Source organism: Euprymna scolopes, chromosome 21 (genome assembly GCF_053919585.1).
Source record: "Euprymna scolopes isolate OS-2025 chromosome 21, ASM5391958v1, whole genome shotgun sequence".
NCBI classification, from domain to species: domain Eukaryota; kingdom Metazoa; phylum Mollusca; class Cephalopoda; order Sepiida; family Sepiolidae; genus Euprymna; species Euprymna scolopes.
In genome coordinates this window covers 39,294,114-39,312,112 of record NC_136502.1, presented here as the reverse complement: position 1 = coordinate 39,312,112, position 17,999 = coordinate 39,294,114, and the positions used below count along the sequence as shown (strand labels likewise).

Sequence of the window (17,999 nt, the reverse complement as noted above, 5' to 3'; positions counted from 1 at the left end):
TACAGATTGGTATATTAAGTCAGTCGGATTTAAAATTTCATCTCATAAATGAAAAACTGTTTTTGAAAAAATCTGTTTTCATAACAATAGCCTTTGGTTTTTAAAACTTGATTCTATCCGCCAATGAACTTATAAATGCCTCACTTGTAAAATTCTTTAGGTTTTCATGTGAAATACAAATCTAAATCGTGTTCAATCTTCTCATGATTTTTAACCTAAGACCATCTAAATAGTTTTGTAATCATCAAAATAAGTGATAACGTTATATTGTTCCTATTTACAATGCCTCCCCACGGGGCAGAGTTAGACACCAGGGTCGTTTTTTAACGTGGAGAAAAGGAACAAAAATAAAAATTGTCTCAGTCGTGAAGGATTTCGCCTCCACTGACAGAGAACAAGAAATTGAAGTGCAGCATCTGAAGAACAGATACTACACTTTAATCTTGACCCGAAGGCCAAGGAGAAATTTGTTATATTGTTGCCAATATATTTTATAGACACACTTTTACGAAATGCATGCCAAAATATATACGCCCTTTTGGGCATGGTTTCTGTAATTAAACAACAACTTGTCGAATCAACAAAGTTTTATTTATTTTACAGAGGATGATCTGACATGCGAGAGAGTTTGGGTCAGTATGGGGTGGGGGCGGTCGTCAGTCGGACGACGGCAGAAGGGTTAGGGTTTTGTCTGGTTGTCTTTATTTTGACTCATATATTTAGTTGGTTGGAATTACTGTTCAGATATTTTGACATTATTCTTCTATTGTGTTATGCTTTTCACTCTTAGCAATTTCAATCCAGAGTTAAATATTTCTCTCATTGTTTTATGATCTCGATTCTTCGATTGGAATGTAGGGTTGACATCATTGCCATCAATCTGATTTCCGAGTGGTTTTGCCTGACTATGAGATATTTTCCAGCGTTATCTGTTACCAACGCAACAATAATCCAAGATAACTAGGTCAGAAGAATATGCAGGATGAGGCAAGATTTCCCAACCAAATTCCCTTAGGGGAATCTTTGGTCAGTAGTGTTGTGTGAGGATGAGCATTATCATGATGGAAGACGACTTTCTTTTTTGTTGACTAAAGAAGGTCGTTTTCGGGTCAACATGGACGGGAAGGATTACAGAAAAATATAAATGATGTTTTAATAATCACGGTAATATTTTTAAGTAATAACAACATGCATAGAATTAATTGCAATGAAACGCGGGAGATCAACAGTAAGTAGTGCTGAGTAAGAACAAACAGTATCGTGATGGGAAATAACTCCATTTCGGTGAAACTATGAATCTAACTCCTGTTCGATCTCCTCTCGTGATGTAAATCTAAGGTTATCTAAATGGTTTTGTAATCCACAAAATAAGTGATAATCTGAGTGAGATCAGAATATTTAGAATGGGGCAAGATATCTTAATCAATTTCTTCTAGAAAATCTTTGGTCAGTAGTGCTGTGTGGGGAAGGGCATTATCATGATGGAAGATGACTCTCTTTCTGTTGACTAAAGAAAGTTGTTTCCAGGTCAACATCGATGGGAATATTGCAGAAAAATATAAAACATGCTTTAATAATCTGAGAGAAAAACTTAAAAATTAATCATGGTGATATGTTTAAGTAATAACAATAAATTACAAATGGTTTAAAATGACCTTTCTACAACCAAGCAAAAAGTTTGGCATCAACCTGATAGAAAACACAATGCGATTTCCACAAGGTGTCGCTACTTATACACTTAAAAAAGATAATCAACTTTTGACATATGATACGTTTTTTTAAGAGCTGTGGAAAATGCATTTGTGAGATGTGTATGCCAAATGTGCTACAGGTGAATCATTTCGAAAATGGATGCAAAATTCAAACATGGAGATTTCAGTTGAGATGATGCAAGTCGTCCTCAAAGATTTTCAAAGTCGGTAAACAAAAGTCTGGTGTCAAAATCAATTTATAACTCTAAAAAAAAAAAAAATAATAATAATAAAAACGATACTTACAGGGTAGCGTGCACGGTTATGCTGAAAAATAAAAAAATAATAATTTAATGTTTTTTTCCCTCTAAATATTGGAGCCAATAATGAGACATTCAATACTTCAAGTAAGAAACATATATATAATATATATATATATATATAAGTGAAGATTCAAGGAAATGCAAGAACGATTGATATATATATATATATATATATCAATTTCAATCTTTATTGCTATTCCTTGAATCTTCACTTTACCTTTTCCATTTGCTAAAATAGCTTTGCTATTTCTTATTTCCATATGGCCTTATCCGTTACTTTAAAGGAAAAAAAAAAACGTTTTTTAAAAAAAGAAAAAAAACTTGAATTTTACTTTTCCATGATCTGATGAATCTTATGGAAGCATTGATTAACCCAGAACATGTGTAATTCTGTTGTCTCAATTTTATGGATTATCAATAGACTATTTTAGATTTATCCTGTTCTTCCTAGATTTTACCTTCTTACTTAATTGATTTTTACCATATCCTTTTTTCTTATTTTTCTTGTTACTGCTTTCATAATCATTATAAATCATTATAAACTTTAATTAAGTGTTTAATAACTATTTTTATGCGAATATGCTTCATTTCATATTTGTAGTTTCTTTTAATGCATTAACTTGCAAAATTTATTGTATATTTTGCAAATCTCTTTCCTCTTATTCTATTATATATATATATATATATATAGTTTTGATGTTCCTTGCCATCTCATTCAACACATTACATTGGGCCTGTCTGGATCTTACAGTGATTCCAGCTCTTGCAAAGATGGAAGCACTGGTGCTGTTTGGGTTTCGGCTGACTTCCCTACAAATTTTCCGAATATCATAATGTGAAAGGTTTCTCCTGGTGCCCTTATCCTTTCTTGATTTAGTGTTGGGGTTGTTCATGAATGAATCCAAAGTTCTTGGATCCCTTTCCAACTCCATAGCTAAATCTTTGATGAACAATCCTTCTGCGAGTTCAGCAACAATCCTTTCCTTATTGATAACTGTTAATCGCCCCCCCTTTTTTTTTTTTGCTTTTTATGGCATTTTAAAAGACCTGCAATAAAGCGATAGACAGCATAAATTACTTGATAATAAATAAAATGTCATAACTTCGTGAATATCGCATGGATTTTAATAAAATTTTGGGAAATAACTAACCTTGAAACAGTCATTTGATGATACAATTTTCATTTTTGTATAGCGTATATTTAGTAAAATATTGATATTTTACTAATATGCAATAAAGCAATTGACACAGTTTATATATTGCCATTGGCCAACACCTAATCGAGAATCCAGCTTGTGCTAATGCATATAAAATGGACTGTTTTAGAATCTTACACTGGACTGACTCTCACAATCATTTAAAGATTTTGGAGTCAGTCTCGATTATCTCACATAAACACTGTAAACAGAAATAATTTATTAAATCATTTGACTTGCTCGGGGATATATTTTAAGCGTTCCCATCCTCCCTCCATCTTATTTGTACATACATTTTATATAATTGTATATATATATATATATATATATATATATATATATATATATATATATATATAATTTTACATGAATTCTGATGCGTTTTCTTTTTCTCGTATATCCCTGGGTATTTGCTCTTTCATGATAATTTAATTATTTTTTATTTCTGTGTTATATCAACGATTAACTCCTGATGAGTTTGTTGGTAAAAAGGGGGCCCCCAAGGTTTTTCCGTATATTATTTCTAAAGCGCTATATAAGTTTTGTACCGTTAAAATTTTAATATTTAAATTCTTGCAGAATTGGTACAATAATGCTCAGATTAAAGAAATGAATTGTATTTTGTGTTTAAAGAGTAAAATTAGGTCTATTAGATTATCTATTTGTTTCCTTCATTCGTGTATTGAAGAAAACGTCTCTTCATTTTATGTTAGTAAACGAATTCTTGCTTCCAAAGTGACAAATAGTCTTACAATTGAACGGGCTTTCATCCAAGATGAAATAAATAAACTAAACAGACAACTTGATTCTTACAATAATTCTAAGTCTGCCTCCCTCTATTGAATAAAAAGCTTCTTAACTTTCTTTGATTTCTTTCAGTTCTCTAAATATTTGGCAAACCGTGAAGCATTCTCTGGCCAACATATTTCCCGTAAGCTTGATAAGCAACTTGATTTGCTTGTTTGCTCGAGATTTGAGCATGACTGATGCTGAAGACAAGAATATTTTTAATTATTCTATTCTTGTGCTTTCAAACGTTGAGACTGCAGTGTTGTCTAAGGGGTTGAATTTTTGTGTCCGTCCTCCCTACATTCTTGATGAAGAAGAAAAACTTTCAGCATTTGAAGTTTTACTCTCCCAACTTAAGCATCATAATCCTACTTCGCCTGATCATATAACAACTGTTAAGGATAGTCTAAAAGACTTGGTCTTTCGTTATTCCAATTCGGTTTTTTATTCAGGTGATTTTGTTTGGTCCAGCATGCATTTCAAAGTCATTAAAATCAAATAAAGATATTTATATATGTAAACAGGACAAAGGTGCTGGTGTTGTTATCCTGGAATCGTCCAGAAAATGCTAGTTATTTTGAATGATGCAGATAAGTTTGTTCGCATCGACTCTGCTGAAACATACGACAACACTAATAAGAATGAAATCAAGATCCAGAAACGCCTTTTCTACTTTTATAAGAAAGGATACTTTTTCAAAAGAGACTTGTGATAAAATAAGGCCTTCTGGTTAACTTTGGATTACTGCTCTCATCTTGAGTGTTATTTGCACAATGTTTCGGTCAATGTAACCTTCGACCTTCTTCAGGTGTATCTTGTAGAACTCGAGAATCTTTCTGTCAAACTTGAAAATCTGGACGGAATTTTGAGTGGACTCTTTCATGCTATCCCTGTGGGTTGAGTGACGGTTTCTATTCGAAATTCTGTAGATGGTCATAGGTTACATCGATCAAAATGTTGTGAAAATCGAACTCAAGATGAGAACAGTAGTCTGAAGAATCCAAATAACAATTATTTTCTTTCAATCCAGTTTTCTTATGATAAGAAAAAAAAACTAAAGAAGAATGAAGAGAAGATGAAAGTAAAAAACTCCCTGGCAACACTGGGTTAGGGTTAACTTGAAGAAAGCAAGAATAAACATCAATTTAAAGTACTCTATATATTAATAATGTGTGTGTTATTTTGTGTGTCACACTTACATTTTTTTTCTTCCGAGTGACTGTTTTTTAATTGTTATGACCTTTCATTTCCTGTAATAAATAAGTTTACCAAGAATTCTTCATAAGTTTTGGTTTCGGTTTCGATTATAGTTGAAGGAATTCAAGTTATATATACATGTATACATATATTTTTTTTCTTCATAAGTTTTGTTTTTGGCTTCAATTCAAGCTGATACACTGAAGTCACATGGATATATGTTTTTGTTTTTGAAATTACAAATTTATAATATATAAGTGTTATACCGGCCTTCCTTGAACAGAGGAATTTACACCGATTAGCACTATAAATAGCGCTAGTAATTCCAACATCTGTGAGAGAGATGTAACTGCACTTCAACTGCTAGCCGAGTGCCTGGCAGATATACACGCTTTCCTATCTTTGTACATTATTGTTAATACACTTGTCCCTTAACCGAACCGTAACTTGATTGTTCTTATTTTCACTGTTGTTCCACGACACAACAATAAGAATTGGTAGAAAACTGACTCTACATATAAAATCTGCATAAATTAAAATATCATATTTAAGCATACTTTACAACTGGGCGTCCATGCTAGCTTAGATAAATACTTTTGCAGTTTTAACAAAACAGCTACAATAATTTCCACAAGTCCAACTAGTTTAAATGAAACTTACTTTGCATTCCATAGTGTATCGACCCTGAAAAATAATTAAAATTGTACTTTATTTTTGAAAATGACAAACATTGAAAAGACATAAATAATCCAAGTAATAACAATATTAATTAAAGAATAACTAACAAATAAACACATGCTTGCCCCAGATACAAATATTTATTAATTTTACAAGTTAATTCATGATAATTTGATATATGAAAAATTAAATTACATACATTAATATATATATATATATATATATATATATATATATATATATATATATATATATATATATATATATATGAATACATATTATATACATATAATTATATAGGGTATACATTAATATGAAATGCATCTAATCTCACATGCATTCTTTTAAAATTCAAATAAAAATAACTGTACATCCCCAACTTCTTTAGTTAGGAACATTAAATCCAATAGAATACCTTCCTGCTTAAAATGGAAGATTAAAAAAACTATTTCTTATTCTTCAGAGCACAAAATCCTGTCAACTTTGCATCTCTGAAACAACTTTAATAATGTCCTCCTCAAGAAATATTAATAATGACATTATAAACTCAAAAAGTGAAATTATTTTCCACTGCAAACAGAGAAAATTTTACTATGCTAACTTTTTTGCCCCAACAGCTACTCCTCCACCCCCTATTTAAAATTAATAACCTAATGTATCTATATATATGTATATATAATGAGAACAGAGGAAATAATATTCCGACAGGATGGAGAGATAGAGGAGGATCAGACCGGGTTGTACGTTCATCAGCGCTTTGTCTTTGTTTCAAAACTTCCTGAGAAAGTCTTGGGGTGGGGATAGAGCATTGATGGGCATGTGACTTGGGTTGTTTCTTTTTCCTCTCTCTCTCTCTCTCTCTCTCTCTCTCTCTCTCTCTCTCTCTCTAACCATTAATTTTTTTTGTGGACTGTTATCCTCATCTTCATAGTTGTTGTTTCACAACATTTCGGCCAAGTCATCCTCTGGTCTTCTTCAGGTGGTTATCCCCAGTAATTACTGCTTCCCATAGTTGTTGTTGTCACACTACGTTTTGGTCAGCTAATCCTCTGGCCTGCTTTGGGTAGGATTGAAACCGCTACTTCAGACAATGCTCACCTGAAACAGGGATGAGTTGGCTGAAATGTCTTGAAACAACAACAACAACAACAACTATGAAGATGAGAATAAACAGTCCACAAAAAGAATGAATGCCCCGATTATGAAGTCTCATCTGAAAGGATTCCAAAAACAAAATAATATACATTAATTAGAATTATAGTAAAGAAAAATCCTTAATCCATTTTTTTTTTATCAGAGGATGAACATTAGTAAAAAAGAAAAAAAACATTAAAATCCGTTTTTTTTTTTTTGGTGGGGTGGGGGGGGGAGTAAATCATTAAAGTAATTCATGAAAATATGCAAAGAAAATGTGAATAAATATCAATTCAAAGTAATAATAATGAAACTTACTTCGCATTTTTTTGCAATCTGAAAAAATAATTCATGAAATATTGTTAAAATATTTTAAAAAATAACAACAAAAACAACTGAATTTTTTAGATGAAGATTGATTAGTTGTATTGTTTGGATTAATCGGACTACTGTTCTCATCTTGAGTGTGATTTTCAGTAAGAATAAGGACCTAATACCACCTGCAAAATACAGACAGCTAGTACAGCATTACAACAAGCTACCACACCTATACGACCTCCCTAAGATCCACAAGGGCAATATTCCATTAAGGTCCATTGTCAGTGCCTGAGGTTCAACATGCCATCCATTGAACTGATTCACCCCAATCATCAGCAAATCTCCATCATATGTCAAGAATTCAGCTCACTTCATGGAAATAATAAAAAATGCTCCTATTCATTCCAACCAGATGGTGAGTCTAGATGTAGTGAGTGCTCACGAAAGTACCCACTGATGAGACTCTGACAGTGGTGGTCCTGAATATGACCTTAAACTATATTCAGTGGTGAGGCTCCAGCTTGCGGGCTTTGAAGAGTGTGGAGCCACCCTTTAATTACCATTGCTCCCAGGTCCACTCTGACCCGGAGTGGTAGTACCTGTTCGGGTCCCAACAATGGGTTAAATAGAAACCAACTTGAAAACAACAAATAGATTCTATTAAAAATTTTTCTTCAAAATCTTTGGATTTCGGCATTAAATAACCCGAAAAGGGTTGATATGCCGTAAAACAAAAGCAACCAAACAACTGACAGTGGTATAGGATAAGCTGAAGGAATGCACTTGCATCCCAATCGACAATATAATGGAGATGTTGACCTTCTGTGTAGAAACTACATACTTCGTGATGGGATCTGATAAATATCGGCAGGAAGAAGGTCTGGCGATGGGATCACCATTGTCCCCGGTACATACATGGAATGTTTTGAGGAAATGGCATTAGGATCAACATCACTAAAGCCGACAATGTGGTTGCAATATGTAGATGACACATTCATACTCTGGCCCCATCAGGAAGATGTTCAAACGTTACTAGACCATGTGAACTCAATCTGTCCAACTATGCAGTTCACAATGGAAAAAGAACATAATAACAAATTATCGTTCCTAGTTGTGCTGAAAACTCACACTGGTCAGGGGTTTATGTCATCTATATACCGAAAGCAAACTTTCACTGGACAGTATCTAAACTTCAACTCCCATCATCCATATAATGTAAAGAAAGGAATCATCTGTTGCCTACAACACCGAGCAAAAGCAATATGTATTAACAGCAGTGCATATCAAGAGGAGATGGACAGTTTAAGAGAGACCCTCCACCGAAACAACTATCCAGAGAGCATGACATCAGCTCCATAAAAACTTGATCAGACACAAAAGGACATGACTCAAAAACTTACCTCAGTTTGTATACCATATATGAAGGGCTTGTCTGAAAAACTTCAATGAATATGTAATCCATATGACATAAGGACAGTATTCAGGAGTGATTCAACTCTCCAGAAACAGCTTGTGAGAGTCAAGCCCCCTACAGAAAAAATCATGACTAAGAACTGTGTATATGAAATCCCATGTAAATGTGGAAAACTATACAGAGGTGAAATGTGTCATCTACTTAAAGTACGGTTAGAAGAACATCGAAAAGCCGTAGTTCGTGGAGAGATTAAAAAATCTGGTATAGCTGCCCATATCTGGAAGGAAAAGGGAAACCATCTACCATTATGGGATGAAGTAAAAATTACAGACAGAGAAAAACGATAGAGAGTAAAACATTTCAAAGAAGCAGCACATATGCTAGGAAATAACCAACTATTAAGTAGACCTAGTATAGAATTTAATATAATATGGGAACCGTTAATTATAAACAATAGATAATATATATACAAATAATAAGTAAAAACATTAATATATATATAGATATACATTAATATATATTAGTGATATTTACAACTAGAAATAAAATAGGTTTAAGGCTTCTAAAATTCGTACCAGAATTGTCCGCAGTGCAGTGGTTAAGAGTACTTGGAAAAATCAATTGTAAAAGTGACATTTTCCTAAAGGTTGAAAGTTCAATTCTCAGTGTGGGTGACCGAAAAATACAATTGCGAATTACTTATGACCTCTATCCAGTCATGGCTGATGGAACAAGAGCACGCTACCCCCGTGAAGTAAATAAAGGGTTCCGCTTGAAATTCTGTCCAAATTCCTGAGTTCGACAAGATACACCTGAAGAAGGTCGAAGGTTACATCGACTGAAACATTGTGGAAATCAAACTCAAGATGAGAATAGTAGTCCAATGAATCCAAATAATATGAAAAAACAACACATCACAATGGTATAGGTAAGCAAACTACAAATGATAATAATCTATAATAATAATATGCCTAAGTATATTATTATTATAGACATAGGCGTGTTCATACATACCTTATCGCCTTTCACACACATTTTAAAAATAAATGAGCTCGTCCAATCAAAGACATTGATTAGTGATTAATCTGATGTCACTAAGGCAAACAATTCCAACTTTACCCATTTTAAAATGAATTGTTCCAAAATCAGATTGTGTTGTTCCATCGACTAAAACAATACAAGCTATCTTTCTATTATATAAAAGGAGCTTTTTTTTTTTGTGTGTGTGTGTGTGTGTGTGTGTGAGAGAGAGTGAGTTCGTTTCCTATGTACTCAAAAACGGCTGGGTCGATTTTTATGAAATTTCACACAAAGGTACTTTTAAAAAAAATTTTTTTTTTTTTTTACGAAGGTGTCACCACTTATCAAGGCCTGGAGGCCACTCAATGATAAGGGTTAATGGGTATACATTAGTAAATGGGATTATAGCGTATGCCTGGCAGTGTTCTTAGATAGTTTTGTATCGAAATGTCTTTAATAAGTATCAATAACTGATAATTGAAATAATCCGATGAAAGAAAGAACAGACGATTTTGACCAAGGTTAACACCTCACACAGCTTATCATCACAAGTGTATTTGAAAAGTTTTATTATCACACAAGCCAAAAAGCCTGATATATAAAATCAACAGTAGGTTCTTTGATATGACAGGGGTGTGTTCAAAATGAATATTTCTGTTTAGAGCACAATTGAACCATCATACTTGATTTTTGCATTTTAAACTTGAATTCAAGCCATCCATCTATATATAACATCCCCCACCCCGCCCGAGCACACGCATCTCCAAACACCCGGGAAACGCCGGGTACCCCCCGCTAGTCTATATATATAAAAGGCAAAATGTGTATGGCCATTTCGTGTATGTCTCGCAAAGGCTTTTCTTGCACACGCTCCCGAGGGGGGGGTAACGATCGCTTAGAAGTATTTATATAGGCCGTAGATAATAATATGTAGGATTTGAGAACGCATGTAGTGTATGGATTTATTTACGTCGACTTTTAAAAAATTATTGCTATTTTGGCTTCTCGCGTGTTGATTAGGCTTTTTCGTATAAAAAGCTAAACTAATTCAAAGCTAACGCAATCTTCTTGGCATCGCGCCGAGAAACGTCCAGAAGCAATCAGCTTTGATCAATTTTGCATTGATCAATCTTGTATATCAGACAATTGCTATTCAATCTGGAAAATTGGGGGCTGGTTTCCCCCTCCCAACATCTGTTGGGAAAAAAAACAGTCAAATTTGGGTAAACAAACCCAAACGCTGCCTCGCAGCAAAAGTTAACTGCGTGACTTCTATTTGACCTTCTTAATTAGGTCAAATCGAAGAAGCAGAGTAAACTTTTATTGCGGACATCTGTTTTTAATAGTTAAATAAATAAATTCAAACGTGTTTCCATTGTATGTCACGGTGGCCCAATGGTTAACATCGCATTTTTTTTTTTTTTCACACTTTAATTTCCAACTTTGCCTCAAGGGTTCGGGTTCGATCCTTATACTCACCTACCAAAACTTTTTTTTTTTAATTTTACCCCCCACCGCGACATACACACCTACAAACACTCGGGCAACGCCGGGTAAAGCCATTTTTCACATGTTTTTTTGTTTTTTTTTTATTTTCCAGATTTTTTAAAGTAGTTTTAACATTCCGATTTTTACATTTAACATCGTTCGTTTGCCTTACGTTAGTTTTTTTTGTGTTTTATTTTAAATATTTACTTCGCTTATTCCTATGTTTTGATTAACACCCCACCCCTGCCCGAGCACACACACCTTCAAACACCTGGGCATTGCCGGGTACCCCCCCCGCTAGTATATATATAAAAGACAAAACGGTCGCACGCGTTTTTTGTATGTTCAGTGAAGGCTTTTTTCCAGGGGGGGGGTGTTTCTCCGGGGGTTTACTATGTCTTCAAACTTTTTATATACCCCCTAGATCATAATATCTACGATTTGCGAATGGACGTTGTATCTAGATTTATTTATTCTGTTCTATCGCGTGTTTGTTGGTGTTTTTTGTATAAAAGCGAAACTGAATCGAAATAACTGCGAGTCGCTGCCCTTCGTGGCCAGCACGTTTTGAATGGCAATCAGTTTTGATCACCGTGGGGAATACCTTCCATATCAGACAATTGCTATTCATTAAGACACTGCCAGAATTGTTTTTAAATTAACTACATTAAATTTGAACACTTTACACTTCTGGTCGCATCATTGAGTAGCGGTAAGACGTCAGATTTTCTTTCACTTTCTTTTCCACCTTCGCGTTATGGATTCAAGCCTGCCTGCCTACTACCACTTTTTTTTTTTTTTACACCTTCAAACACCTGGGCAACGCCGGGACCCAGGCTAGTTATATATAAAAAAATAGTTTTATAAAATCAGCAGTAGGTTCCCTACAGTGCAATGTAGACTACAATGTATTGTAGACTAAGTCACTGCAAGGAGGCATGTGAAGCTTCCTCTCAGTGCACTGCGATGGGTCTCCAATTAGAGCAGGCATTCAATCCTGGTGGGCAACGTCGGGTCTCCCTGCTAGTGACATTTGACTTCGTTATCTGCATACATTTAGCTGACAATTTATTTTTGATTATTCTTAACATAAAATGAATTGTCAACTAAGCCTTCTTCAAATCAATAAAACGGATGTTATTTTTTTTAAAAATGCATTTATTTAAAATCGTACTGCTTTTAATCAATGGGATAATTGGATTTTGGAACAATTCATTTTGTAATAACAGAGATTATTCGTGTCTATCCAGAACTTCTATATAAAAAAAAAAAAAAAAAAAAAGATAGAAAGAAAAAAAATCTGTATTATGTATATACACATGATGGAAAGAAAATATCGTATTCCGAAAATCACGTGAACTGATTAAGCAGCTTCATTTTTATAAATAAAACAATTTTCAAGCAATCAATAGAAAATTTGTACACATCACAACAGAAAGTGTGGAATATGTTTATTTACTTTCCTTGTTTCTTTCTTTTTAAAATGGTGCCAGGAGACGGTAGCTCCTCGGTTTGTGACACTGTCCAGGAACCAACACGTTGTAGTTTTCAGTTGCAAAGCAGACAAAGAATGGAGAAGAACTTCAACTCGCTTTTTTTTTTTGTTGTACAACAACATTTATTTATTCATTCTCTCATTATTGCTGTGACGTCCCTCACGTGATCGTCTTCTCAAGCATCATTCACATCGCTTACATAATCTTGAACGTTATCCAAGACTCTAACGTGATCTTTTTAAGACTTTATTTTATTCCTACCGATGACGTTATTTTGCATGCATTTGCATACACGCATCTGTGCTATGTTACAGGTTAATCATAGGATTCGATCTTTTTTTTTTTTTAATGAATAAATGTATTCGTTTTATCTATTTAAAAAATGTTTAGCTGACAATGGCAATTATTTTTACAGAAAAAAGAAAGTGTGATTTTTTTATTTTCTTAGTATCGACCCTGAGAGACTTTCATTATCCAAAATGGCATGATTTTATACGTATTGTCCGTTTATCTGTTCATCTGTTCGCCTGTCCGCACTTTTCTCAATAATTACGCCTTGGAATGTTTTGAAATTTTGCACAAACATTAAACATGATATGAGTAAAAATGTAACAGACACATTTTCTGGGAAAACTCCAGTTTCCCCTCTAGGGGTGTTTTTCGGGTTAAAATGGCTAAAATTGACAATTTTGTGTTTATTAATAAAAAAGTTGATGCCTTGGATTTTTATAAAACTTTCTGAAAAGTTTTAACTAACTGATTTCTATATAATTTTGTTTGTCTATACTTCACGATAACTCTTGGGTGTGCCCCAGGGGCTCTTTTAGAGCTTATAAAAACACTCCATTTTGGGGAGCATTTTACCTTATTTGTCTAAAATCTTTTGTGTATGTCTATTTAGCAGTTTTACATGGTGCTGAACTCAAATTTAAATATGTTAAGGCCTTGGGAACTTTTGGGCCTAAATGGAGGCGGGGGGGGGGATAAATGATGGACTTTGTTATTTCTTTTTTTTGCATGGTGCAGAACTGAAATTTACATATGTTATGGCCTAAAACTGCACCGTTTTTTCATTTTCACCAGGATTTGACATCCCCTGGAGAGTTTTGGGGCTAAATGGAGAGTAGGGGGCAAAAGCTGAATTCAGTCATTTTTTTTTTATGCCTCGTTCACTGTGCATGCTTCACTTGTTTATTTTACTTTGTTTAGTTATTTCTACCACTGCATGCAACTATACATCCCTAAACATGCAGCATTTTGCATGTTTACACGATAACCAGTTATAATTTAAATAAAGTAAGTCAGGGTCATGTTTTGTTTAAATTTTAAAATAAAATCTGTATAAAATACATTTATAAGCCAAATTTCAATGCAATATTATGAAAATAAACAAATATTTGCTTGTTTGAAATTAATATTTTGACGATAGACGTCACTATCAGGATTTTATGCATTTTTTCTTTTTCTTTTGTCCCCCCCCCACCCACATGATGTTAAATTGAAGAAAAAACAATTAGTAAAGCATCCACGTGTTGTCTGTCTGCGGTACCATCTGAAATACTGGAAGAATACACTTGCCGCACATGATATGAAAGTCAGAATCGTGTTTTCTGTGATAGAAGTGTCGTTTGAATTTTTAAATAAAATACGTATAAAATACGCTTATAAGCCAAATTTAATGCAATACTATAAAAAATAAACAAATATTTATTTCTTTAAAATTAATATTTCTACGATAAACGTCATCCTTAGAATTTTATACATTTTTTCTTTTCTTTTTTTTTTCTGACAACCTTATGTATTAATTTGACTACCAGTGATCCTAAGAGAATGGATGATAGAGTATAGAATATTTATTTACCATAATCAGACTGTGGTCATACTGAATCTGAATACATACAATTTGTATATGTATCTCTAGTAGTTTCTGAATTTTAACCAAACACACACAGAGACAAAAATTTGACTTTCTTTTATGCAATAACTTTTTATAATATATATATATATATATATATATATATATATATATCTCAGAATATGTGTGTGTATGAGACCACTTCTCAACCTATATACTCAACAAATTTTTTATCTACAGACTTGAAATTTGGTATATAGAGTATTCAAACGTGTGGAAATCTTTTTAATTGGTTTTCATTCGGAAAAAGGTCTGTTAAAGAGTCAAAATTGAAAAATTGATACGTGGAGGTCATTCATGACAATTCCAACCATCAACAATTTAGATTAAATTACAGGAAGAATAAATTAATTACCTCATAATTTTTGTCGGCATGGGTTACAATGAGACCGGTCTAAAATATAAAAAAAATATGATGTCAGCAAAATGAAAACGTTTTCAAAATAATAAACACTTCTTAAAAAATAAAAACAAAATACTTTTTAAAAAAAAAATACTTAAAATACTAAAAAAATAATATTTTCAAAACTGAAATACTGAAAATACTTTTAAAATATCAAGTTGACAAAAAAGTTCCTGCGGTTTTGTTAACTTTTAAATTCAGATGAACATATCTCGGCTCAAAACAGAGATTTATTGATCGAAATAAGTACCATCAGAATTAATACATTTTTGCGAATGTAAAACAAATGTATTTATGCCAGTAACGTAAAAATCTTGCGTTTTGGTGATGATGAAGTGACTGAAGCGTTTTTGATATCTCTTAGAAAGTTGTCAGGATGCTTGAAAAAGTTGTCAAGATGCTTGAAAAAGGCGTAGTGGTAAGTGAGAGGTCTGGAGAGTATGACGGATGAGGCAGAGTTTCATATCCTAATTCGTTCAACTTCTGCAGGGTCGATTTAGTTGGGCAATGTCATGGAGAAGAACTGGGCTTTTCTGTTGACTAATGTTGGGTGTTGTTGTCGAAGTTTCTGATGCATTTCATCCATTTGTTGACAGTACTTCTCTGCCGTAATGATTTCGTCCTCATCCAAAAACTGTAATGGATGAGACCAGTCACAGGCAACTAAATAGTCAGCATGACCTTCTTTTGGTACAATTTTGGCTTCGGGAAGTGTCATGGAACTTCATCGGCATCTAACTATGGAGCTGAGCATTGCCGGTTGTTATAAAGAACACATATTTCATTGCAAGTAACAACCCGGTCAAGAAAGGAGTTGTTCTTGTTGCATAAAAGAACGGAAGATGGCACTTCATAACAGTGTTTATTTTGGATGTTGTTCAATTTGTGAGGAACTCATTTATCAAGTTTTTTTTGTTTTTCCAATCTCTCAAGTCGTTGAAAATCATTGTATATGTTACGTTTAATTCAGAACAAGTTTTCAAGCAGTTGTGCATGGATTGGCTTCGACTAAGCCTCTTAATTAATCGTTGTCAACATCCAATGGCCGACTACTACGCTCATCATGTTCAAGACTCTCATCCCCACCACAAAATTTCTTAAATCACCATTGTGCTGTGCATTCAGTAGTGGTCTCTGTACCGAACACTTTGTTGATATCGCGAATAGTTTTGGCAGCTTTTCGGCCTAGCTTGAATTGAAATAAGAAAATTCTGCGAATTCGTTTTTTTTTTTCATTATGTATTTAACGTTCTGAAAAGAAGACATCATTGTTTTAAAATGATTGTAATTTAAACGATTAGTTAAAACGAAAAACGCTCTTTAAAATGATATAAAAAGTAAAGATATTATAAGGAAAACTTATTTGAAAAGACGTCATTTGAAATCCAAATTAAAAATTCTGCAAGAACTTTCTGTCCACCTAATAAATACATTAAAATGTAAATACTTTAAAAATAAATATTTATAATACTTTAAAATATATGCTTCAGAATGAATACATGAATCAATATTTTGAAAATACTTTTAAATAATAAGTACTTGAATTTTTTCCAAAAATAAATACTAAAAATTAACATCTAAAACAGTACTAAAACAATAAATGCTTTAAAAAGATAAATATTTAAAATACTAAAAAAATCAATACTTCCAAAAATAAAATTTGAATAAGAAATACTTAAAAAAAAAATGCTTAAAAATATGTTCAAATAAAAAATAGCAAAATACTTTAAAATAGCAAAATACTTTAAAAATAAATAATATACTAAAAAATTATATGTTAAACAATACTAAAATCAATAAATATTTTAATTACCAACAAATACTTTAAAAATAAATACTTCCAAAAATATTAAAAAGAAATACTTAAAAAAGAAATCGGTAAAAAGTGCTTAAAAATAAATAGTTTCAAATAATACTTCAAAAATTAAATGCTTTAAATGTAATTCTGCATACTAGAAAACAGCAGAATATAATTGGAAAAAAAAAAAGGAAACTTTTTACAAACTTTTAGACTTTAATAAAGCATCTAATATTATTAGTGAGGAATAATCATTTCGCTTTTATGTAGTAACTAGCAGGGAGATCCGATGTTGCCCGGAATTGAATGATGGTTAACAAATATTTCACATTCCCATATTTTTATTGTCATCAAAATCGGTGGAATCAACATTTTTCAATCAAATCAATAGATTGCCTGCTATAGATGGAGATCTATTGTAGTGCACTGACAGGAAGCGTCACATGTCTTCCCACAGTGACTTAGTCTACAATACATTGTAGTCTACATTGCACCGTAGAGAATTTGCTGCTGATTTTAACAAAATTATTTTTATATATAATGGCTTGAATTAAAATTTAAAATGGAAAAGTCAAGTATCATGGTTCAATTGTGTTCTAAACAGAAACATTCAAAGAACTACTTTTGATTTTATGTGCCTGACCTTACTGCTGGTGCGGTGATAATAGCTTGTTAAAGTTTAAAATGAGGCCATCTGTTACAGATACAGTGACCAGGATCATATGGCCAAAGACTACACAATGGGATGGCTTGATGGGACAAGTATCATCAATTACGACACTATAAGTGCAACAAGATTGTCTACTTTACTGCAGAATGCAAAATAAATGACTCTGGCGCTTACTCTTATATCATATGAGCTTTTTTGTGCAATTAATTCTGATGTGCATGTTTCCAATCGATGATTGCAAACTCATTAAACATCTCCTGTGATGGTATCACACACACACCCAGAACACAACCGATATATACAAAATGTGTTGGAGTCTTTTGTTTATCTCGAGTTTGTGTTTTGAGTTGTTTTATTTTTTGATACTTGTGGACTTGTGCCCCTCAGCAGTCGCTAATGTGAGAGATGATGACATGGCCAGAACTGGAAGAAGACGATGATGGAAATGCTCATTGTCTTACAAATGAAA

The 17,999-nt window shown here is 32.9% G+C and overlaps 1 protein-coding gene across 2 annotated transcripts in view; it reads right to left on the bottom strand.

The window, feature by feature from the left end:
* The window catches only part of LOC145242134 (uncharacterized), a 68,055-nt gene that overhangs the window by 19,257 nt on the left and 30,799 nt on the right, over positions 1-17,999 (bottom strand). For both annotated transcript variants that reach the window (XM_080105065.1, XM_080105066.1), the window contains 4 exons: positions 15,015-15,053; positions 7,327-7,344; positions 5,857-5,880; positions 1,998-2,018 (listed from right to left, as the gene is read on the bottom strand). In XM_080105065.1, coding sequence (XP_079961191.1) covers positions 1,998-2,018; positions 5,857-5,880; positions 7,327-7,344; positions 15,015-15,053 — 102 coding nt within the window. The remainder of the gene's footprint in view (positions 1-1,997; positions 2,019-5,856; positions 5,881-7,326; positions 7,345-15,014; positions 15,054-17,999) is intronic.